Raw genomic sequence first — 26,094 nt, forward strand, 5'->3', positions numbered from 1 at the left:
TACATACTGGCCTTTTAAAACTCATGCATATTTTTTCTTTTCTTTTTGTGATGCCTTTCTATTAGAAATACAATTAAGAGGAATTATGCTTAGTCACCTGAATCCAATTAGTTTGACTGGTTAGGGTTTGTATTTAGAGGTTGATTCAAGGACTTAATTCCCACATGAGACAGTTGGTTTCACTCATCTTCCTATTAGAGATTCCACCCTCACCCAGGCCAGCGATGTCCCTCCCTAGGCATCAGAGCAGGAATCATTGCGAACACATAATTACAACTAGAAAATCAATGAAAAGTACAATGTTTTACTGAACATCTTCATACACGAACAAACAGTTGTTAAATTATATAAATCTTCTTGAAAGACTTCTATAAGATTACTTATAAATGTGTTGAGAAACATCACACGTGGTTATTTTGAAATTTGGGCAAAAAATAATGGTACTCGCCCCCTAAATCTGGTCATCTGTTTTGCTTTCAAATATGAATCAAAGTGTTCTGTTTGAAATCATCTGCTTTGTAGCAACATGGATGCAGCTGGAAGCCATTATCCTAAGTGAATTAATGCAGTAACAGGAATCCAAATACTGCATGTTCTCACTTATAAGTGGGAGCTAAACACTGAGTACTCATGGACATAATGATGGCAACAATAGACACTGGTAACTACGAGAATGGGGGGGAGGGGGTTAGGGGTTGAAAAAGGTAACTACTGGATATTACACTTATGACCTGGGTAAAGGGATCATTCCTATCTCAAACCTCAGCATCACACAATACACACATGTAACAAAACTGCATATATATATGTGTGTATATATAGACATATATATGTCTATATATACGTGTATATATACACGTATATATGTCTATATATACGTGTATATATACGTATACGTATATACACGTATGTATATATACGTATATATGTATATGCACCCTGAATCTAAAATAAAAGTTGAAATCATTTTTTAAAGTGCTCTGTTATCTTTCTTATTAGTATCCACTCCAATTCAGTAAAAATAATCAATATGAGAGTCTGTATTTCTTCACAAGCATTATCGACAGATCTTATGATCAAAGATCACTCGGAAGGCACAGTGTTGAGATCCTTTCACAGTTGTGGTTACAATTAGGTTCACAAGCTACACCTGCCATTAGAGAATACTTGGCACCAGAGTATTTGCCAGCAAGCAGGCTACAGGCCCAATACATAAGCTTGGCCTCATGGGCATTACGCTCTTATCTGAAGTAACTGGCCTAGACCCTTTTTTACAACACATACTTGAGTACTTTTTCACACATTGTCCGTGTCAGGTCTTGGAGGATACTGTCAGAGGAATCTGTAAAGTTACAAAATAAAGGAGCAAAAAATGTTAAGAATTTAAACTGTCTTCTAGGCTGTCACTCTTGCTATATTTTTTGATAATGCATCTAGTCCCCAGACATTAGCATTAGCATGTCCAGTCTCAAAGGAAACATGCCTTCCTCCTATAAGAAACTGGCTGCTTTCAAAAAGCAGCTCCAGTGTTAGAAAGTTTGATCCCATAAAGAAAAATATATTATTTCAAAATACATATATTTAATTTGTGCCTAGAGTGTGTTATATCATAATGTTTTTATTTCCTGCAGTGAGGTAATTTCTTAAACTATAAACATTTCAACATAATAATACATATGATAGAGATGAAACTATGTTTCATAGTTAGTCTACTTATATGTTCACTATAAATTCTTCTGTTTGCCAAGGTGTTTGGACTACAAACATGTTCACAATGAGCTAGGTTTAAAATCTACTTCCATCAAACATATTATCTTATCTAAAAATACCTTACCGCATACAGATAAGAAAAATCAGACAGCAGGGATAGTAAATCTTAAGGAAACTCTTTATCTCCTAACATATAAGTGTATGCATAACTGAGAAATAATTAAGTTAAATTATACTGGGCTTTACTCAACTAATATAAAATCTCATATTTTCTATGAGGGAATATACATCTACTTTATATAAAATCAGTTTTCATTCATTTACACTGTTTGAATAACATCTCAAATTGCCATCTGAAGTTTCAGTTTAGCTGACTTCCACAGTTCTCACAAGTATCAAGATCCGATAATGCTACTTAATGTGGCTTTGAAGTAGCAGAATGAAGGTTTTTAAAATAAGAATAGATGGGCCTCATTCTACTAAGAGATACCATTCAAATCAAGAAATAATACAACATGGTTAAGCAGCTCAGGTTACTCTTCCCTCACTGAGGAGATTTTCTATAAAAGAGTCTGAAGGAGAATTAACAATGTCCACTTACAAGAAGAAAATAAAACAACAGAAGAGCAGAAATTCGTGGTACTATGCACACTGGCTAAAAGAAAGCATACCTTTCTCTCTCTCCTTCGGTGATATCATATAAACGGTTGGCACCTCCATCGGCACAGGCTCTTAAAAGAGCTTCAAATAGAAAGAACAAAATCATTTCAATACAGGAGGCACAGAGCAATATCTTTCAAATGATGATCACTAAAGAGCAGGCACTCAGACGCACACAGTCACGCTAACCTCCATGAATCATTTCACATTCATCTGTTGATACTGCTGGTACTAAAAACGATTCTATATTGCACATGACAAATGACAAGTTTATTTCCTTTCTGCTTTTTTTTTTTTTTTTTTCTGAGATGGAGTCTGGCTCTGTTGCCCAGGCTGGAGTGCAGTGGTGTGATCTTGACTCACTGCAACCTCTGCTTCCCGGGGGGTTCCAGCAATTCTCCAGCCTCAGCCTCCCGAGTAGCTGGGATTACAGGCATGCGCCACCATGCCTAGCATATTTTTGTATTTTTAGTAGAGACGGGGTTTCACCATATTGGCCAGGCTGGTCTCAAACTCCTGACCTCAGGTGATCCACCCACCTCAGCCTCCCAAAGTGCTGGGATTATAGGCGTGAGCCACCGCGCCCAGCCTTTGCATCTTTTTTGATTAAATAAAGGAGAAGACTGTAGATGGTGCTAGCATGTCTTCAATGTTTCTTGAAAGTTTTTTCCTCTTTTATAACAGAAGATAGGCCTCAGGCTCTATGACAGGCAACAGAAAATGGTTTGTTGTTTTTGGGGTTGAGACAGGGTCTTGCGCTGTCACCCAAGATGTGAGTCCAATGGCTCGATCACAGCTCACTGCAGCCTCAACCTCCTGGACTCAGGTGATCCTCCCACGTCAGTCTCCCAAGTAGCTGGGGCTACAGACACACACCACCGCATCCTGCTAATTTTTATCTTTTTTGTAGAGATCGGGTTTGCTCAGGCTGGTTTCAAGCTCCTGGGCTCAAGTGATCCACCCACCTTCGACTCCCAAAGTGCTGGGATTACAGGCGTGAGCCACTGCACCCAGCAGGATATGGTTTTCATTGTGTTCTCTCCTTTTAATAATTTTTACATATACTTTTGATTTACAATATGTAGTATGGGTTTCAATTTTTATTTTGATTAAAACATTTCCTCTTAAAAATAAAAGATAAGCATAAGTTTATTTTAAAATATAAGTAAATAATCTAGATAATATGAGCATAATGTAAAAATTGTGAAGGTGGTACAAAATTAACTGAAACTTGGAAATGCTAAGGTAATCCAATAAACCCTGCTGTCTCTCCAACTTGGGCCTTGGCCTCCTCCTTTCCCATGATTTCTGCCTGCTACTGCTCTCGGATTTGATGCTGCTAATCAACTGCTCCCTGAAGTTTCTGCAGTCCATGGAAAGCTATTTTTGTTGCTAGTGCTACCTTTCTGATTTCTATTTTTCATAGAAATATTTAGTATCTTAGCATCAGCTCAGAATGAACATTGTTAGGCATCAAACTAGCAGGTTCTTTGCTAGAGGCCTAAGATAATGTGACACGGTCTCCATTTTAAGCATCTTCTAACCAGTACAAATAAGCCAGAAGCCGATTAATTAAAGTCCACTCTCAGAATTGACCAACAAAGTGAGGAACTACTTTTCTTTGAAATTAAAATTAATGGCACAGGTAAATGGAATTGAGGGAAAAGAAACAAACAGGCACTTTCCCTTATGTATTCCTCAGGTATTTGAAATATAAAATAGTTAAGATGAGTACAGCCTCTAGAAAAAGCTCAGTGATACATGATTTGTTTTAGAAACTGTAAAATAGATGCTAGAAAATGACCACTTAAAGAAATAAAAATCCACAATTTCCACTGTGGGAATTTCCCCTGAATTTAATCCACCCACGAGGGCAAGATGTCTTATGAAAGTATTTGAAATAGGATGGTATGGTCCCAAATCTCAGCAGGGGACCTAACCACCTCTTGACATTTCACACCTGTATACCCCACTCAGCTTTAAAGCACATTTAATGAGCCTCTCTTGGTGGTAAAGACACTCCTCTTCTGTTTGGCTGCAAATGTAATGATTTCAGCTTTACTCTGGAATAATAGATTAGCTGAGTATAAATAATACTGTAAATTGGTAGTAAACTTGATGGTATTAGTACATTGGCTTCTGACTGCCATCAGTACACTGATACTCTCAGAAAGCCGCTGTCAGTCCAATATTCTTGTGTATCTAACCTGTTTTCTCTTTTTGGCAAATTTTAAGACTTTCCCTTTATCTTTGGTTTTCCAAATTTCACCATCATGTAGCTTATTTGGAATTAATTGTGCTTCCAAGGTTGGGCATGGAGGCCTCAGGAATGTAATCCCAGCACTTTGAGAGACAAAGGCGGGAGGGCTGCTTGAGCTGAGAAATTCAAAACCAGCCTGGGCAACATGGCAAGACCCTGCCTCTACAAGAAATTTTTAAAAATTAGCTGAGCATGGTGGCACTCACCTGTAGTCCCAGCTACTTAGGAGGCTGAGCTGGAGGACCACTTGGGCCTGGGGAGGTCCAGGATGCAGTAAGCCAAGATGGCACCACTGCACTCCAGTCTGGGCGACAGAGCCAGACCCTGTCTGAAAAACAACAACAACAAAATGTGCTTCCTAAATCTGAGGACCCATGACTTTCTTCAGTTCTGGATAATTCTTAGCCACTTTTAATTCCATTATTTCCTATCTTCCATTCTCTCTACGCATCAATTTTCTGACCCTCCATTTAGACATATTTTTAGACAGTCTCATTCTGCCCTTCACAGTTCTTAACCTGTGTCACTCCTATCACCTTTTCTTTCTGCGTAAGGCTGTAATTTCTTCACACCTCTCTTGCAATTATGTCTAGTCACCTGTTTAAAACATAAAAGTTTATACTCTTACCGATTCTTTTTAAAGAAGTTCTATTTGATTCTTTTTTCAGTTCAAGGTCTTTTCTGATAATCTGTTGCTAATGTTTTCTATGCCTTCTTTTATCTTTTTTTTTTTTTTTAAATATCCTTTCCCTATGGATGGGATATTTACAGAATATCTACCTGACTATATTGTCAAAAATAAAAGTTCCCATATATTTTCCACTTACACATGATATATAAGACTATTTTCTGTGTTCAATGTTACATGAGAAATAAAGCAGAGGCCAAGTGGAAAAAAAATATTTATTTTCTCTGTAGCTTACTCACCTGTAAATAAGCATATTACTTATGGAATAAGGTTATTAAGTAATTATTTAATGATTATATATAGTGCTCATTACGATACAAGAATACAATAAGCATTCAATAAACATTGAGTCCTCTTTCTCCATTTTTGTCAGAATGAAAAAAAAATCTGCAAAGACTGTGTTTCTGGAAAAGAAAAGCCATATCTACTTAGAAAGTAAAAAACAAAAATAAGTTTTTATAAAGACATCTAAAAGGGATGTCTCATTTTACGAATTACCGACACACATTTCCTTGTAAGGAGTGGCACTGAAATTCAAATTATGTCACAAATACAACTCACAGAGGACCACAGAAGATACTGCACGTTTCCTAAGTATCAAAACCATCAAAGGCTAAAAGACAGAGATCATCTCACATATAAAATATAGCACAAAACAAGTGATTAGGAAGATAGAAATGACTCATTAATAGAAACAGATGGTAAACTACCAGTAATTATCTTTAGAGTATATAAAACAATTCTCTGTAAACAAGACTAACAAGTGTATGGAATATTTTTATGTAATAACCGATTCACTAAAGTAATATGAAAATCTCAGAAATAGTAGTTTTTAATGGTCAAGGATTATCAAATAGAATGACTTGCCAATTTTTCACATTATACCATTTTGCAAAGATCGGTTGAACTCAACATGTATTCCTATTATGTGCTAGGCTTTACATAAAATAAAAAGATGAACAAAAAACAGATCTAGTTCTCCAGGCTCATATTATAGTGAAAAACATGAAAACAGAAGCAAATACATGCAATGCACTGTAGACTGTGGTGAGGGCTGTAAGGAAGTCACCAAAATGCAAGAGGAAGACAAGGAAAGAAGAAATGAATTTCAGTGGGCAAATGTGTAAAACTGCTAATCATAAATCCAGTTCAGCTAAGATCATTGTTACTTTTACAACAGAAAAAACGCTAATGCCTGTTATTTCTAACATCCACCTTTAAATTGATATTTCTTAAGCAGTGTATAAAAAGAGAAACACCTATATCATAGGAAGTAAATTTGTCCACATCTATTCCTGCTTTAAATGGCAAAGGGAGCTAAAATAAGCATGATGAAATGTTTAGACTATTTTCTCAGTGCATGTAGGTTGAGAGTAGGGATTCAATCCATCTGGAAGGAAAAACAAGTTCCAGTCTGTCCCTAAAACCATTTTGTTTTCAATAAAGCATGACCAAAAAAATGTATTCTACCTCTCCTTCATTTTATTAACAAAGAGGTTTTCACCAGTTTCAAATATTTTCTATAAACAGAAATAAAACTGCACTTGAAAAATAAAATGTTTCCAACACATTGTAAACAACATTGGCATAAGTTCATACACAGCGACTTTTGAAAAATGTGTAAACCAATATCACTGTTAGAGAAAGTGACCAACTAAAAGAACCAGAAGTAGAGGACATTCTTTAATTTTTGATAAATCGTAATGAATCTACCTAAAAAAAGTTCACTTTATCATCATTTAAGTTGTCCCAAGCTTTAATGAATAGAAGTTACTGCATGAGTTATCTTTTAATGTAAAAAATTCTATTGGCTTATACAGCAAAATTTCTGCAGATTTGTCACATACCATAACTTCAATGGTTGAGCAATTACTTACCATACAACAGGCTGATAAACAGATGAAGACTAAAATATATTAAAAACCTCTACAGCAACTTTATATTTTAGTAGAACCCGTAAGTAGGTGAAATACATCTTTAACTTTTTTTTTTACTTGGCATAAGTTAACATTACTGACAAATAATGAAGAGCTTCAGGCACAAGCAGAGGTTAGTTCCCTATTTCAAATAGTTCCCTATTTCTTTGGAATAAAGTTGAGTTGAAATATCTTCACTTTCTGCAAAGTAGATTATAAATTAGTTCCAAATATTAAGGTAGGAGAATAAAACAAAACAGATTCTGCAGTTTCAGTTAACTCAAAGAATACAAGAGACAGACAGTGCTAGTCTAGATCAGCCACTTAGTCCTATGATGTTGAGCTAATCCTAAGCATTCTGATTTTAATGCAAAATCAAGATGATTTTGTGTATCCTACCAAAATCACACACACAAAAATTCAGGGACTAGAGAGAGACAACATAAATAAAAGTAGAAGGAAGGTGCATGAGGAAACATTATCTCACACGCTGTTGATGAGACTATAACGTTGAGGGACAGTTTGGCAGATTTATAAAAAATTTAAAGGTGTTTACCTTTTTATCCAGAAATTCTATGTAGCCTGCATAAATACTTGTCCAAAATTATAAGGAAATATGTACAAGGATATTTGCTGTGACAGTATGTGTAATCATGAAAAACTAATAGCAAACTTACATGGCCCACAGGTGAATACTGGTAAAATATACCATGGTCCTATTTTACTACCATCAAAAATGTTAGCTCTTATATATATTAGTATATTATCTGTTATGAGATATATTGTTATTTTTAAAGTTTGAATAACCTTGGTCAAATCTTCCTTGCAATAGCAATTCATGGAAGGTATAGGAACATACCACATCCAAGAAAACTAAGCATCAGGTAAAGGTCTTTATGTCAAGATTGTAGATCAAGTAATCGGCAATCAGCATTAATAAGATGCACCTGCACTGGAAAATGGGCCCTAGTCTGGCACCCGAAAGGAAACAAAGGGATAAAAACTAGATACCTCAAAATCAATGGCTTCCCTGGCAAAGCATATCCCAAATGTGGACTTACTGGTACATTTGAAAGCAAGTACTGTGAAATGACAGACCTCACTAATTTTGTTATCAAGCTTTATTACCTGCCTCATGCCCTTAAACTTGGCATTGAGTAAAGCCTATCATGTCTTATTAGTTTGTTAATCCAAACACAAGACCACTTCTATATTCCATACACCAAACTCATTAACAGAGATTATTTATGAGAAATGGGATTGGCATAACGAAAAAGACTTTTTAAAAAATTACTTACAATAATCACTGTGCTGTTAAAGATATTTTTCTCAGTAATATGAATTATATTGTAATTACAATTTTAAAACCAACAGTAATAATTAAAAGGAAAAATAAGAGTTATAGACTTAAGATATAGCAAGAATGATTCCAGATACAATCTCAGGAGAAAGAATTAGATATTTTGCCAGGTTGGTCAGGATTGAGTCACAGGTGTCTACAGTTAAATTAGAGAGCAGAGAAGTTCCAGAATCTTATTTAGAAGATGGTTCACTGAGTCCCAGGAGAGCTAAATAATTCTAATTACTTAAATGCTGTTTATTCCTAACCAAGTTCTTGCCCCTAGTACTCCAAAGATTCAATTAAGTCTTATGTTCCTGAAATCAATCTAATCTGTAAATATTCATAGTTTGAGCTAGGGATTCTGTCCCAAACCCGAGAAACAACAGTAAACCACTTAATCTCCAACTTCTGGTAAGCCACCTCTAGCACCAGTAAGAGTTAGAAAGAAAATATATCCCATCTGAATGCACCTCAGAAACAGCCCACTAGCAACTGCACATCAATAAGGAAGTGATAATTATTTGTTAAACATGTGAGTACATACACAACTACACAGGTATCAGTTGAAAGTTTACTATCAGGCATGAAGAAGATAAGTGAGTTTTTGTTTTTGTTTTAATATGTATTGCATTAAGAACACAAGATCAGATCTAATCTCTTAAATAAGTATTTAAAAAATGGTATTGTTAACTATAGATACAATATTGTACAAAAGATCTCTAGAATTTGTTTATCTGGCATTGACTAAAACTTTACACTCATTGAAGAGCAACTCCCCATTTGCGCTTCCCCCAAGCTCCTGGTAACCAGCATTCTACTCTCTGATTATATGTTTGACTATTTCTGATACTTCATATTAAGTAGAATCACGCTGTATTTGTCTTTCTGTGACTGGCTCACTTCGGTTAGCATAATGTTATCTGGGTTCATCTATGCTGTCACATATTATGATCATTCTTTTTTAAGGCTGAAAAACATTTCATTATATGTATAGTCCACATTTCTTTATTGATTTATCCGTTGACATTTAGGTTGTTTCCACATCTTAGCTATTTTGAGTGGTGCCACAATGAACATGGGAGTGCTAATACCTGTTTGGGTTTCTGATTTCCATTCTTTTGGATTAAACACCCAGAAGTGGGATTTCAGGACTTTATGGTAATTTTAATTTTTTGAGGAATCTCCATACACTTTTCAACAGTGTAAACCAACCGAGTGCAAGTGTTTTTCACTCCTACCAACAGGGTCCAAGTGTTCCAATTTCTCCACATCCTCAACAATACATGGCTGTCTTTTGTTTTTTGATAATAGCCATCCTAACAGGTGTGAGTTGATACCTCACTGTGGTTTTGATTTGTATTTCCCTGATGATTAGTGAATTGAACATCTTTTCATGTACCTGTTGGCAATTTGTGTGTCTTCTTTAGAGAAATTTCTATTCAAGTCCTTTAACGATTTCGGAGAGAGTAGATTTTAGATGTGCTTACCAAAAAAAAAAATTCTATGAGATGATAAGTATGTTAAACTGCTTACCTCTAGTAATCATTATGTATATCAAAACATCAGGTTGTACCTTTCAAAAGAAGACATATGCATGGCAAACAATACCTAAAAATGCTCAACATCATTAATTATTAGAGAAATGCAAATTAAAACCACAATGAGATACCATCTCACATCAATCAGAATGGCTATTGTTAAAAAGTCAAAAAATAACAAGACGCTGGCAAGACTGTGGAGAAAAGGGAATTCTTATACACTGCTGGTGGGAATGTAAATTAGTTCTGCCACTGTGGAAAGCAGTTTGGTGATTTCTCAAAGAATTTAAAACAGAATTACCATTCAACCCAGCAATCCCATTATTGGGTATATACCCAAAGGAATATAAATCGTTCTGCCATGAAGACACACACACACATATGCTCACTGCAACACTACTCACAATAGCAAAAACACAGAATCAACCTAAATGCCCATCAACAGTAGAGTGGATAAAGAAAATGTGGTACAGATATGCCATGGAATACTACAGAGCCATAAAAAAAAAACAAACAGATTATGTCTTCTGCAGCAACATGGATGAAGCTGGAGGCCAGTATCATAAGCAAACTAACACAGGAACAGAAAACCAAATACTGCGTGCTCTCACTTATAAAAGGGTGCTAACCACTGAGAACACACAGACACAAAGAAGGGAACAACACATACCAGGACCTACTTGAGAGGAGAGGATCAGAAAACTACCTATTGAATACTATGCTTAGTACCTGAGTGATAAAACAGTCTGTACACTAAACCCCGTGACACAAAATTTACCAATATAACAAACCCACATATGTACCCCTGAACCTAAAAGTTCACAAAAAATCATATTGTATACCTTAAATTTATATTAAAAACTTCTCACTTTAAAATAGGGTTATTAGTTTTCTCACTATTGAGTTCTAGGACTTCCTTATGTATTTTAGAAATTAACCCCTTATCAGATACAAGGTTTGCAAATATTTTCTCCTATTCCATAGGTTGCCTTTTCGCTCCATTGCTTCCTTTGCTCTGCAGAAGCTTTTGAATTTGATGTAGTCCCACTTGTCTATTTCTGCTTTGGTTTCCTTTGCTTTTGATGTCATATCCATGAAATCACTGCTATGATCAATGTCATGAAGTTTCCCCGCTATGTTTTGTTTTAGGTCTTTCATAGTTTCAGGTCTTACAGTTAAGTCTTTAATTCATTTTAAGTCGAAAATTTGAGTTTTTAACCAGCTCTTTTCTTTCTTTTTCTTTTTTTTTTTTTTTTGAGACAGGGTCTTACACTGATGCTCAGGCTGGAATGCAGTGGTCCAATCATAGCTCATGGTCACCTCAAACTCCTGGGCTCAAACAATCCTCTTACCTCAACCTTCAAGTAAGTGAAGCTACAGGTGCATCTCACCATGACTGACTTATGTTTTAAAATTTTGTAGAGACAAGGTCTAACTATGTTGCCCAGGCTGGTCTCAAAATCCTGGCCTCAATTGATCCCCTCAGTGTGGCCTCCCAAAGTGCCAGGATTATAGAGGCATGAGCCACCATACACCCAGTCTTACCCAATTTTCATCACTAGGGACAATACTGATATAAAGCCATACTTTATACTTTAATCAGCCAAGATGCTCTAAACTGATACATTCTTTCAGAAATATTACTTGCTGAAAAGTATTTAATTTACCTACAGGTATTTTTCTGCCTGTGTTAAAACCCCAAATATAGATGGAAGCCTAATAAGAACACTTTATAAAAAGATTCATGGAAATTTTCACTTAATGAATTCCTAAGAATGTTTGGGTGGTCGGTTTTGATATTTCTTAAATATTTTATAAACAATAATATGTCTATTTAGGATATTTCTATTATTTAAAAGAAAAGTTATGGTATCTCCTTGAAGATCTTCATAAGTAGGGGGTATAAAATATATTGGTCAATGACAAAAGCAAGAGTAAGAAACACATACGATACTATACATATACAACACAAAAAGGTATTGATTTTTACATCTATAGAATTGTAAGTGCAATAAACTGGTTACAGTGGTGCTTCTGGAAAGAGAGAAGAGTTAGGACAAATATTTATATTGTACATAATTTAAATTTTCTTCAGGGGAACTTACTCTTGCACTCTCAGCTATAAGTGGTATTGAATCCCAACCAAATCCAAGCTCAGCATGTGGCTCAATCTATGCCATCACAATCTCCTGGCTAGAGTGACTGGTTCAGAGACAGAAATATGACCCAGGCAAAGAAAATGAGAGCTAAGGAGACTTTGCAGGTTTCCTCTTCAACTGTCCTGTAACGTGTGGGACTAGGCATTTGGTTCTATGATCATGTATTACTTTGACCCTGAGAATGAAGACAAAACAGTGAAGGCAAGGCTAGGAGACAAGAGAAGACACTGTTTGAGTGTCTATAAGTACAGCCAAAGCCAGCCACTAGCCTTTGCAATTAGGTGAGCTAATAAATGCTCTTTCTGGGTTCAGGCAAATTTAAGCTGGGTTCTCTGTCACTTAAAACAGAATTAATATTTGTATTAATACAAATATTAATTTCTGCTCCAAAGACACAAAATCCTCCTCTCTTTCAGTTGGAAAATTCTACTTTACTATGCCTCAAATATATGTTGGAACAAGCACGTAAGCGGAGGTATATATTTTTGCAGGTACTTTGCCTATTATTGGTATACACTATCATGAGCGAAGGTCTAAATGAGTTTATGGACATAGTTAACAGAAACGGATTAGTATGATTTCCCTATCAAGACATTATTTCATGTGGAAAACTTGTATTCTAAGCATTTCATGGAAATATATGCTCTCCTTGAGAGACAGTAACAATTTACTTGGCTCATAAGAGTGCTAAAATGCGTAATTAATTGTTGTTTAGAGAACTCTTTCAGCATTGTAGATTGAAGGTTTTATTATAGTATATTTATGTGCAATTATCAAGAAAGCTCACATTATTTGTAACATCCTACAAATAATGAGTCTAATACTCTGAATTTTAGTCAAGTCAGTAGCACAGAATTATATTACATAGGATAAAAATCAGGTGGTATTTATATTAAGCATCTACATGTACAGTGCTGTGCTAGTCCTCATGATATGCTTCTTACCAGGTAATGTAGAGTTTTATTACATTTTGGTAAATATTGTTGTGTAAATTCTATTATCCTTTTTCTCTAACACTTCCTGTCTCCTCCTCTCCTAGTTATTCACTATGGAGGAAAAGTATGACATTTAGTCATCCTTGGTCCTATTCATAAAGTCTACAATCGGATAATTCTTTAATACTGAGTGACACTAAATACCTAATTACTAAGAAATCTGAGGGAAACAACCAAACATCAAACTATCTCTGTTTATCCTAAAGTGGCACAGAAAAATTTTTCTAAAAGATGGGCAAAACTCGGCCAGGCGCGGTGGCTCACACCTGTAATCCCAGCTCTTTGGGAGGCCAAGGCAGGCGGATCACAAGGTCAGGAGATCGAGACCATCCTGGCTAACATGGTGAAACCCCATCTCTACTAAAAAATACAAAAAATTAGCTGGGCGTGGTGGCGTGTGCTGGTAGTCCCAGCTACTTCTGAGGCTGAGGCAGGAGGATGGCATGAACCTGGGAGGCGGAGCTTGCAGTGAGCCGGGATAGCGCCACTGCACTCCAGCCTGGGCGACAGAGTGAGACTCCGTCTCAAAAAAAAAGAAAAAGAAAAAAAAAGATGGACAAAACTCACATTGTGTAAAAACTGCGAATAGGTAAGCAGCACAGAAAAAAAAATCTTGTATGTGTAAAGCTAGTACATGCATGTTTGTCCAAATATTAGTTGATAGGAACCATTAAGGTTTACGTGTACCTTCAACTATTGAATTTTTACTGAAGATTGGCCATGCTTTAGGAACAAGGTAGCAAACATGCAAGCTCAACCTTTAACAAATAAGAAAACTTAAAAAAGAACTTTGTTGGTGTTTCTCTAGTACCTTGGCACTATCACATTTTGGGTCTTTTTATATGGGTAGATGTCTGGTGCATTGTAGCATAGTTAGCAGCATTCTTGGCCTCTACCAGTTAGATGCCAATAGTAATCCTCAGTTGTGACAACCAAAATATCTGCAAATGTCAAATGTCCCTTGGTGGGCAAAATCACTACCAGTTGAAAACCAGTGCAACAAAGAGAGCACAACTCAAACTTCAGCAGGCTGCCCAGAGTCCCATAATACTTAGCTGTGTAGCAGACTGCTTGCTGTTATTTTCTATCTTTTCCAATTTTGAAAGCAAACCTATCACCCAGAAACTACATTCTACCTGGCAACCAAAGTCAGGTAAATTAACACAGCAATTTATGTGCTAAGTTGCCTTCACATCTATTCCAGATGCACAGGTAACAACTTACTATTTCAGGCTTACTGAATCTTCAGTAAGACTTCTCATACAATCTGGATATGTACGGATAACTGTGATACTCTGGTTAGTCTTATAGCGGTCTTATAGCATAATCCCACATCATTTCCATTTGTGCCTCCTATTTATTTGAGAACCTATTCCTAAATTATTGCTATACTAGTGACAACAGTCAAAGTCAGGTCCTTCTGACTACCCTCTTGGATCTGCTGGATAGTTCACATCATCTCCCAAGATGGTGAGAAAAAGAAAACATCCAGCTGGGCATCGTGGCTCACGCCTGTAATCCCAGCACTTTGGGAGGCTGAGGCAGGCAGATCACTTGAGGCCATGAGTTCGAAACCAGCCTGGCCAACATGGTGAAACCCCATCTCTGCTAAAAAAAAAAATACAAAATACAAAAATTAGCCAGGCATGGTGGCACATGCCTATAATCCCAGCCACTCGGGAGGCTGAGGCAGGAGAATTGCTTGATTCCAGGAAGCAGAGATTGCAGTGAGCTGAGATGGCACCACTGCACTCCAGCCTGGGTGACACAGAGAGACTGTTTCAAAAAAAAAAGAAAGAAAGAAAACATCCCACATATATCACCATCATAGAGAATGAGCATCAAAAGTGACAATTTCTATTGGATCAGTTCACTTCATAACGTAAAATCATCAGTAAAGTAGCACTGTCAAAATAATGAAATGCGGCAGATATCTATGAATGAGCAAAATAATAAAACACATATAACTACCAAGAAGCACTGGAATAAAAGAAATTAGTAATAATAGTGGTTGGTCCAGTCAGCAAAAGTAAAAGTTTAAAAGTAAGTAAAGCTTTTGAATTAAAATAACTGTTGCTGCAACCATATTACATAATCAATGTAGAAGAAGGTGGAGAAGCTTGGAACTGTTTCACCTCCTTGCCTGTTTCTTTGTCACCAGAATTCCTTTTTCTCTTCATCTTTTCTGGATCAGTGGTCACAGATCCCAGAACTCATATACAAGGCATATTTCAAATGAGAAATTCATTGTTGCATATATCAAAAGTGAAAGCACATCAAAATCAGATACTTTGTTACACAAAAATGTGATACTTAACCTTTATCTTACTTTGTAGAGGTAGAAGGAAAAAAAGTACCTAATCAGCTTATATCTCCACCTTTCCTGGTACCTTTGATATATTTATAAAAATATCAACACAATTTACTGAGTAGGAGTTTCTAGCAAACACATCTATTCTCTTAAACAATGATCATTAAATCTAAGCGGTGATAATAGGTTAACTTAGGGAATCAGACCTTAATGCCAAATAATTAGAAACTGAGAAATGACTGTATATTTTTACTACCGACTAATGCAAGAATTTCACATATTACGGTCTTAGAACTTGACTATGCTCTTTTTCTAAATGAGCACAATCAAAAGTTAATTCTTCCTCCCGCTTAGGAAACAGGGGAGACTGTGAAGACTAAGAATAGAAAGAAGGGAGAGGAATTGTGGGTAGTGTTTCTAGAAAAGAAAAATGGAAAGAAAAAGAATAACCGGATTCAGGTTAAAAACAAGAGATAATTGCCCGAAAATTCATAGTGGGCCTTCTGTAGATGAAGAGCTACAATCTTGTGGGGTGAGGGGTAACTTAAGAGCAAAGTGCTTAAAGGAGGTCAAAGTGTTTAAAATGAATGCTTTACTAATTACCACATTTCTTGGTTTGTGGAACACAGAATGGTTTTCGGTATTTAGGCTATCTCAGGGCATCTTAGGAATACATTAATCTTCATCCTTAAAATATGATTGATCAAGGCATGGAAAAGCTTGTAACTTAAAATAATTAAAAATAGGCCAGTTGTTTTTGAGTTTACTTAGATAACAGAATAATTATACAAGACAAAGTTGAGAGGTAGTCAAAAACTGATTATTTAGGCCACAATGACAAAGACAGTTTAAATATAAAGGTAAGTCATTAAAGATTTTAAGTTAAAGAGTGTTATATTCTAGCTTACATGTTAAGACCATTCTTCCATGATACTATAAGAAAAGAAAATCACAAGCCAATAACACTGACGAACATAAATACAAAAGTCCTCAACAGAATACTAACAAACAAACTCAATAGCACTTTAAAGGATCTTTCATCATAATCAAGTAGGATTTATCCCGGGGATGCATGGATAATTCAACATACACAAATTAATAAATGTGATGCATCACATTAATAGAATGGACAGAAACCGTATGATCATCTCAATAGATACAGAAAAAACATTTGAAAAATTTCTACATCTTTTTATGATAAAAACTCACAACAAGTTAGGCATGGAAGGAATTTATCTCAACATATGAAAACCCCACAGCTAACACCATATCCAATGGTGAAAAGTGGAAAGCTTTTCCTTTAAGGTCAGGAACAAGACAAAGGTGCCCACTCTCACAGCTTCTTTTCAACATAGTACTGCTAGTACTAGCCAGAGCAATCAGGCAAGAATAAGAAATAAAAGACATCCAAATAGGAAATAAAGAAGTAAAATTGTCTGTTTGCTGATGACATGATCTTATATATAGAAAACCCTAAAAACTATACTATCAAACTATTAGAACTGATAAACAAATACAGTAAAGTTGCAAGGTACAAAATCAACATGCAAAAATCCATAGCGTTTCCTTACACTAGCAATGACCTATCTGAAAAACAAATCAGGAAATCAATCCCATTTAAAATAGCATCAACCAAATAAAATGCTTAAGAAATGTGATCAAGGAGGCAGAAGATCTATATGTGGAAAACTATGAAACGATGAAATAAGTTGTAAATGACACAAAGAAAAAGATATCTTGTGTCCATGGATTGGAAAAATTAATAATGTTAAAATGCCCATACTACCCAAAGTGATCTATAGAGTCTATGCAATCCCTAGCAAAATTCCAATGTCTTTTCACAGAAATAGAAATACAATCCTAAAACTCATAGGGAACCACAAAAGATCTTTAATTCAATAGTCAAAGTAATCTCAAGCAATAAGAACAAGGCTGGAGGCATCACTATCTGACTTCAAATCTAGTACAAAGCTATAGTAACCAAAACAATATGGTACTGGCATAAAAACGGACACGATGACTGAAAGAACAGAATAGAGAGGCCAGAAATAAACTCACATATATATGGTCAATTGATTTTTGACAAAGGTATCATGAGCACACAACAGAGAAAGAATAGTCTCTTCAATAAATGAGGAAACTGAATATCCACAGGCAAAAGAATAAAACTGGACCCTTTTCTAACCCCATATGAAAACATCAACTCAAATGGATTAAAGAATTAAACATGTGACCTGAAACTGTAAAACTACAAGAAAAAAACAGAGAAATGCTTCATGACATTGGGCTAGGCAAAGAGTTCTTTTGCCAAAAGTACAGGCAACAAAAGCAAAAATAGAAAAATGGGATTGCATCAAACTAAAAGTCTTCTGCACAGCAAAGAAAGCAACTAATAGAGGGAAAAGACAATCCATGGACTGAGATATAGTATTTGCAAACTATATATCTGATAAGAGGCCAATATTCAAAATACATGAAGAATTCAAATAACTCAATAGCAAGAAAATACATCAATCAAAAACAAGGAAAAGACCTAAACAGACACTTCTCAATAAAAGACATACAAATGAATAACAGATAAACAAATATTCATCATCACTAATCATCAGAGAAATGCAAATTAAAATCACAATGAAATATCACTTAGCACTTGTTACTATGGCTATTATCTAAAAGACAAAAGCTAAGCCAGGCACAATGGCTCAAGCCTGTAATCCCAGCACTTTGGGGGGCCAAGGCCAGCGGATCACTTGAGGTCAGGAGTTCAAGAGCAGCCTGGCCAACATGGCGAAACCCCATCTCTACTTAAAAAAAAAAAAAAAAAGAAAAAAAATAGCCACGCGTGGTAGTGCATGCCTGTAATTTAAGTTACTCGGGAGGCTGAAGTGGGAGAATCGCTTGAACCCAGAGGTGGAGATCACAGTGAGCCAAGATGTACTCCAGCCTGGGCAACAGAGCGAAACCCTGTCTCAAAACAAACAAAAAAGAAGGCAAAAGATAACAAATGTTGGCACGGAAGGATATAGAGAGAAAGAAACCCTTGCGCACTATTGAGGAAATGCATATTAACAGTTTTTCTTTTTTATTTTTTTGAATTTTTTTCTTCTTTATTGGCATATTTAGTGATAACTATTAGTTTTGTTACATACTCTAAAATTTATAATATTTATTTTGAAATTTTCCTAGTCTACTTAGAAGTGATATAACTTCTCACATAGCACACTAAAAATATAAAGGTATACTTCCTTTCTCCCCTTTTGGCCTTTGTATGTTATTATGCATTCTGTTTTTCATATGGTTTTTGGGTTTTTTGTTTTCTGATTTCTGGTTTTTTTTTTAAGGGAGTCTCACTCTGTCGCCCAGGCTGGAGTGCAGTGGTGCGATCTCAGTTCATCGCAACCTCTGCCTCCCAGGTCCAAGCCACTCTCCTGCCTCAGCCTCCTGAGTAGCTGGGATTACAGGCGTCTGCTAGCACACCTGGCTATTTTTTGTACTTTTAGTAGAGATGGGGTTTCACCATGTTTGCCAGGCTGGTCTCAAACTCCCCACATCAGGTGATCCGCCCGCCTCGGTCTCCCAAAGTGTTAGGATTACAGGCGCAAGCCACCAAGCCCAGTCTTTTCATGTTATTAACCCCACATTTAGTTTTTATCATTTTTGTTTAAATGGTCAATTATCTTCCAAAAATACTTAAGTCGCAAGAAAAACATTCTCCTATATTTTGCCTTGTAGACACCATTCCCAGCATTTTGTTTCTTTGTGTTGATTCATATTTCTCCCTGGTATCATTTTCCTTCTTCCTGAAGGACTCCTTTAACATTTCTTGGGTCTTTTAGAGATCAATTACTTTGTGTTTCTGAAAAAGTTTAGTTTGCCTCCAATTTGGAAAGATATTTGCTTTGGAAAGATAAAATTCTGAGTTGATATTTACTTTTTAGAATATTTTAAAGGTCTTACTCCATTGTCTTTTGCTTGCATTGCTGCTTATGAGAAACCTGCTTTAACACAGCAATTTTGAAAAACAGTATGGAGGTTCCTCAGAAAATTTAAAATAGAATTACCATGTGAGCCAGCAATCCTACCTCTAGGTATATTTCCAAAAGGAATTGAAAACTGTATGTCAAAGATATCTGTACCCCCATACTCACTGCAGAATTATTCACAATAGCTAAGATGTGGAAGCAACCTAGGTGTCTGTCATCGGATGAATGGATAAAGAAAATGTGGTACATATACACAATAGAGTACTATTTAGCCTTTTAAAAGGGAGGAAATTCTGTCATTTGTAACAACAGGAATGAACCTGGAAGACATTATGCTAAGTGAAATAAGCCAGACAAAGAAAGATAAATACAGCATGATCTCACTTACATGTGGAATCTAAAAAAGTTGAACTCATAGAAGAGAGTAGAATAGGGGTTTTTCCAGAGGCTGGGGGTTGGGGTAGATGAGGTAAAGGAAGATGTTCACAGGGTATAAAGTTTCAGTTCGACAAGTGGAATTTGAGCGATCTATTGCACAGAAGGATGGCTATAATAAATAATAATGCATTGTATATTTTAAAATCAAATAAAATGTAGATTTTAAATGTTTTCACCACAAAAAATAAGTATTTGAGGTGATGGATTTGTTAATTAGCCGGATTTAGTTATTCCACACTGTAAACATATATCAGCACATCACATTGTAGCCCCATAAATATATACAATTATTATTTATCAATTAATAACATTTAATATGTTTCTAAAGATTATTCTTCATTTTACAGTGGGAAGAAGTTAGACAGGTACAAGAGTGAAGCTGGTTAGGAGGTCATTCCAATAGCCCAGGAAAGATGGTGACTTGGATTAGGGCAAGGAAAAATGGATGTATGTCAAGATGTATTCAGGAGATAGAACGGGCTGGACTGGCTGAGACTGGATATGGAAGACAGTGCAAAAGGAATCAAAGATAACCTTCATGTTCCTATCTTGAGCAACCGACAGATGCTAGTACTATTTACAACTATTTAGTATCTTCTGTATCGTTTATTTGTTAGTTTGTTCCAATGCTTGGCCACATTTCACAAGATGTTTCTTGCTATTCCTGGCTATCACCTTTCACAATTTTACAGTTCTGTTTATATTCTAATTATATGGGCCTTCCTATGATCTCCTTACAATGAATAATACAATATTTTAGATAGCTTATCTCCTACTTTTCCACTTTCTCTACATTGCATTTACCCCAAGGTGTCTCTGCTTAATGGAAATATTTTATACTAATGGTGATTAAAAATTAAAAGGCATTATTTAAAAAAATGTTTAAGAATTTAAAACATCAAATAAAATTTGTAGAATAGATACATTGTTAGTGAATGTGGTTCAGAGCGGTTTTGTTGTTTGGGCTTGAGTTTGGGTTTCCTTGTTTATTTTGGTTATTCCCAAATTAAAGGAAACATGAAAACAGAATGTTAATGATATGGTTAGGTTTTGTGTCCCACCCAAATCTCATCTTGAATTGTAATCCCCATGTGTCAAAGGTGGAAGGTGATTGGATCATGGGAGCGGTTTCCCCTATGCTGTTCTCGTAACAGTGAGGGAGTTCTCATGAGATTTGCTGGTTTTATAAAGCAGTTTTCCCTGCTCTTGTTCACTCTCCTCTCTCCTTCCACCACGTGAAGAAGGTGCTTGCTTCCTATTCCCCTTTCACCATGATTGTAAGTTTCCTGAGGCCTCCCGAGCCATGCAGAACTGTGAGTCAATTAAATCTCTTTCCTTTATAAATTACCCAGTCTCAGGTAGTATCTTTACAGCAACGTGAGAACAGACTAAGATAGTTAGGAAGAACCTGAGATAAATCTAGATATGTGAGATAACTTCTAGAAAAGAAGCCATGATTTGGAAACCCAGGAACAACTGCTATAGCAAATAGCCAAAAGAGAAACCTAAACAGATCAGTTTTTTTCCTGCTTATTTTCAAAAAAGAATTGTAAGAAAACTACAAGAAATGTTGTTTTCAAAAAAATTTTACAAACAGAACAGAGGCTATAGAGATGTCAGACAAGCACATGAAAAGATGTTCAACATCATTAGTCATTAGGGAAAATCAAATAAAAACCACAATAAGACATCACAACATACCTTTTATTTTACATCAAATGCTGGTGAGGGAGCAAAGAAAATGGACTACTCATATATTGCTGATGGGAATGTAAAATGGTACAGCCGCTCTGAAAAAAGTTTGGCAGTATCATATAAAACTAAACATGGAACTACCCTACAACACAACAATTGCACTCTTGGGCATGTAAACCCAGAGAAATGAAAACTTATGTTCACAGAAAAACCTATGCAAGAATGTTCATAAAAGTTTTATCTGTAATAGTCCTAAACTGGAAACAACCCAGCTGCTCTTCAACACGTGAGAGGTAAAACAAACCATGGTATGTCATACTGTGGAACACTTCTCAACAAGAAAAAGGAACGAGCTCTTCGTACATGTGACAATCTAGATACATCTCTACAGAAAGATGCTGGGTGAAAAAACCAAACCCCATAATGTTTTCAGGATTCAGTTCATATAACATTCTTGAAATGGCAAAATTATAGAGAATAAATTAGTGGTTTCCTGAAGTTAAGAATGAAGAGCAGAGAGCATGGTTATAAAGGTAGCAACAGGCATGCTTGTGCAGAGGGAAGTGTGCTGTATCTTGATTGTGATGGTGGTGGCGGCATCAACTTACACACGTGATAAACTTTAATTGAACTGAATGCCTACATGTACAATACACATAATGTAGGAGTGGTGAAATCTGCAGAAGATGACTGAATTGTATCAATGTGTCAATTTTCCCATAGTGATATAGTACTATAATTTTGCAAGATATTAGCAGTGAAAACTTGCCGAAGGGCACATGAGATCTCTCTATATTACTTAAAACTGCATATCATTCTGTAAGTATTTCAAAACAAAATGTTTAACTGAAAATAGCAGAACAGCAGCAATCACACTAACTTACGTGAAACATCCTAACTGATATTATTTTGTGCAGCATTCTTTCATGGAAATCTTGCTAATGACACTAAAGTTGTTCTAGGAAATATAATAATTTTGTTTATTAGTAGTATGTGTTTTAAACAAACGAGGGCAAAATTTTTTAAAATAAGCTAAAGAACAGAACACAATATAGCTGCCACTTACTGAGGCCATATTAGAAAGCATACAACAGGCTGGGCATGGTGGCTCACGCGTGATCCCAGCACTTTGGGAGACCGAGGTGGGCGGATCACCTGAAGTCGGGAGTTCGAGACCAGCCTGGCCAACATGGTGAAACCTTGTCTCTACTAAAAATAAAAATTAGCTGGGCATGGTGGCACACATCTGTAATCCCAGCTACTCAGGAGGCTAAGGCAGGAGAACCTGGGAGACAGAGGTTGCAGTGAGCTGAGATCATGCCATTGCACTCCAGCCTGGGCAACAGAGTGAGACTCTGTCTCAAAAAAAAAAAAAAAAAAAAAAAAGGCACACAAAAGATGTCTATCATGGCAGCTATCCATGATGACAGTACTCTTCCCCACATACTATGCCAAATGTTTTATTATAACATGATTAACCCTACAGCAACCAAAATATCTCATGGAAAATGAGCTCAAAGATGCAAAGTAATTATATAAGTTACATAATTATTTTCCTGTGGTCTTCAAAGTAAGAACTTAGATATATAAGAGTTAGTATTTTTGTGTTATACAATTATAATATAACTGTGGCACCTGAATCAAACTAGATCCAGATGGCAATAAATTCCACATTATTTTTGTTATACCACAAAGCCACTGCTGTGCATTTAGGATAGGAAAAGTGAAGCATAAAGGATGATATATGAAATGTAAAAATCGCAAACATCAACTTTAATAATGATAACAATGCAGATGGCTTTTCCAATGCAATACATGGTAGGAGCCATAGAGATGTTCTCATCTACTAATCCAGTAACCCATTCATAGAGCTAGGTTAAAGCCCTACAGAAAGAAAAATGGAGAAAAGATTAAAGAGATCTTTTAAATATTAAAGTCAATTTTGTTGACTTTAGCATGCTGGAACAAACAGAGTTTGCTTTCTCTATGCAACACAATCCAATCAGAAGGTCCCATGGGCTAACATAAACAGAGAAAGTAATTTGTGAAAGTAATTTGAACTTGAGAGTGGATCCAGAGACTAGGAAGCCACCTGCTGGGACTAAGAAATGGCATCACTAAAAAGGGCTCAATGGAAGACTAGCTGGACCTGCTCACTCCTGAGTGTTGGAGACACATCCACAGGGAGGTGCCAGCCTTGAAACTCACTGCAAAGCCCCCTGAAGGGTACTAGCGAAAGCAGGTGGAAGGAGGTGTCCCCACCTGATAGTAATCTTCTGCATAACCATCTAAAAGGATGCCAGGAAACTGACCAAGGGAACTGACCACAGGGTACTTCAGAAAAAACACTGTGCTTCAGGCACCTGACAAGACAAGGACATTGGAAAGTGAAGAGTAGCCCTTTCATCCAGCAGCCTCCCTCTAAGCCCTCTACTGACACAGTTCAACATCAAACTCATGGCAAAGGAGAAATGCTCTAAAGGTCCAGCTCCATTATCAGAGCAGATAATAAAGGCAGGATGCAGAGCTGAGAGGCAATATACTGATAACTCCATTAACAAAATATACTGCTTCCCACTCCAACAGTCAAGGTTTATTTCTTCCATTGATCATTTCCAAACTGTGTCAACATCCTAGAAGTCTAGAGCAGTCATTTCCCCGCCTCCTCTCATTTTCTACTCACTCTCTCCTAGTCATCCTCACGCTTGATGCAGTATCTGTACATACAACAGGCATTCCATAAGTGCTTGTGCAATTGAATTAAAATACATCACAGCCTAAAGTGTTTCAAAGGCTCAGACCATTTCATACTTTAAAAAATACTTTTTACCTTAACACATGAGAATACAGAAAGCCCTGTGGGACACTGAGTTTTTAGGTATTTCCTAATATATTACAATTCCAGCCTGAGAGACAGGATAAAGTAAATTTGTTTATATAATGCACTTTTGTACTTGTTGGTGTACATCAAAAGGGCTACTGCTCCATCTGTGCACCCTTTTTCAGCAAAGAACTGAAATAATTTGTAAAAGGACTAAAATGAAAAAATATCCCTACTATTTTTAATCCTAAATTTTTACTTTCAAAATATATTGTACAGACCCAAGGGAAATCCTCTGGGTCTCTGAGAATGCATAAAATGTATCTTATAAATTAAATCCAAAATACATCAAAGAATAATATAAAACCTCTGTGACCTCCACCTAAAATCGCCAGTTGCTATCATTCAGTGCTTTGTCATGCAGTGAAACTAGAGAAGCTTTTAGGCCCTAGAGTCCTCTCTAATGCCCCCAACCCACTCCCACACGCCTTACCAGTAGTATATACTATTCTAGCTTTACCCTTATGGTTTAGCTGTGGTTGTTTTGTTTACTTTTATATGGCATGTATTTGCATCAATGAGCAATATGTAATATTGTGTGATGCGTTATTTTTAATTTTTTAGAAAAGTGTTCCAAAACATGCTTATTATATCATTCAACACTATGTTTTCAAGGGCTTTCCATTTAGAAATACAAATCTAGTTCACTAGATTCATTTGATTTCTCTACAGAGCTAATGAATGTGTCAAAATTATCTCATCTCCTAATAATAGATGTTAGGTGACTTACATGTTTTCATGATTTTTTAAAAAGCTGCAGTTATCATTTATAGGCCTCCTTATGCAAATATAAAACATTTTTTCAAAAGTACATATAGCCATGATCACGTAATGACATTTTAGTCAGCAACAGATTGCATATATGAAAGTAGACCCAAAAGATTATAATGGAGCCAAAAAATTCCTATCACCCAGTGATGTCATAGCCATTGTAATGTCATGGCACATAACGTCACGGTTGTGCTACTTACGTGTTTGTGGTGATACTGGTATAAACAAATCTACTGTGCTACCAGTCATATAAAAGTATAACACATTCAATTATGTATAGCACATACTACCTGATAATGACAATAAATGACCATGTTATGTATTTACTATACTATATATTTATCATTATTTTAGAGTGTACTCTCTAGTTTTTTAAAAAGTTAAATGTGAAACAGCCTCAGGCAGGTCCTTTTAGCAGGTATTCCAGAAGGCATTGTTATCATAGCAGATGACAGCTCCATGAGTGCTACTGTCCCTGCAGACCTTCTAGTGGGATAGATATGAGGTGGAAGAAAGTAATACTGACAACCCTGACCCTGTATAGACATGAGCTAATGGGTGCGTTTGTGTCTTAGTTATTAACAACAAAGTTTAAAACATAAAAAAAAAAAAAATAGACAAAAGCTTATAGCATAAAGATATAAAGAAAAAATATTTTTACAGCTTACAATGTGTTTGTTTTAAGCTGTTTTATTACAAAAGAGTTTTTAAAAATTTAAAGTTTATAGAGTAAAAATGTCACAGTAA

The 26,094-nt window shown here is 36.0% G+C and overlaps 1 protein-coding gene across 4 annotated transcripts in view; it reads right to left on the reverse strand.

The window, feature by feature from the left end:
* TPK1 (thiamin pyrophosphokinase 1) overlaps nt 1-26,094 on the reverse strand; it is a 386,905-nt gene that overhangs the window by 234,560 nt on the left and 126,251 nt on the right. For 2 of the 4 annotated variants that reach the window (XM_054559955.2, XM_054559957.2), the window contains 2 exons: nt 2,382-2,451; nt 1,285-1,342 (listed from right to left, as the gene is read on the reverse strand). In XM_054559955.2, the coding sequence (XP_054415930.1) occupies nt 1,285-1,342; nt 2,382-2,430 (107 nt within the window). In that variant the 5' untranslated portion in view covers nt 2,431-2,451. The remainder of the gene's footprint in view (nt 1-1,284; nt 1,343-2,381; nt 2,452-26,094) is intronic. The other 2 variants (XM_024250411.3, XM_063726193.1) reach the window with 1 other exon arrangement.

This window comes from Pongo abelii, chromosome 6 (genome assembly GCF_028885655.2).
Source record: "Pongo abelii isolate AG06213 chromosome 6, NHGRI_mPonAbe1-v2.0_pri, whole genome shotgun sequence".
Taxonomy (NCBI): Eukaryota; Metazoa; Chordata; class Mammalia; order Primates; family Hominidae; genus Pongo; species Pongo abelii.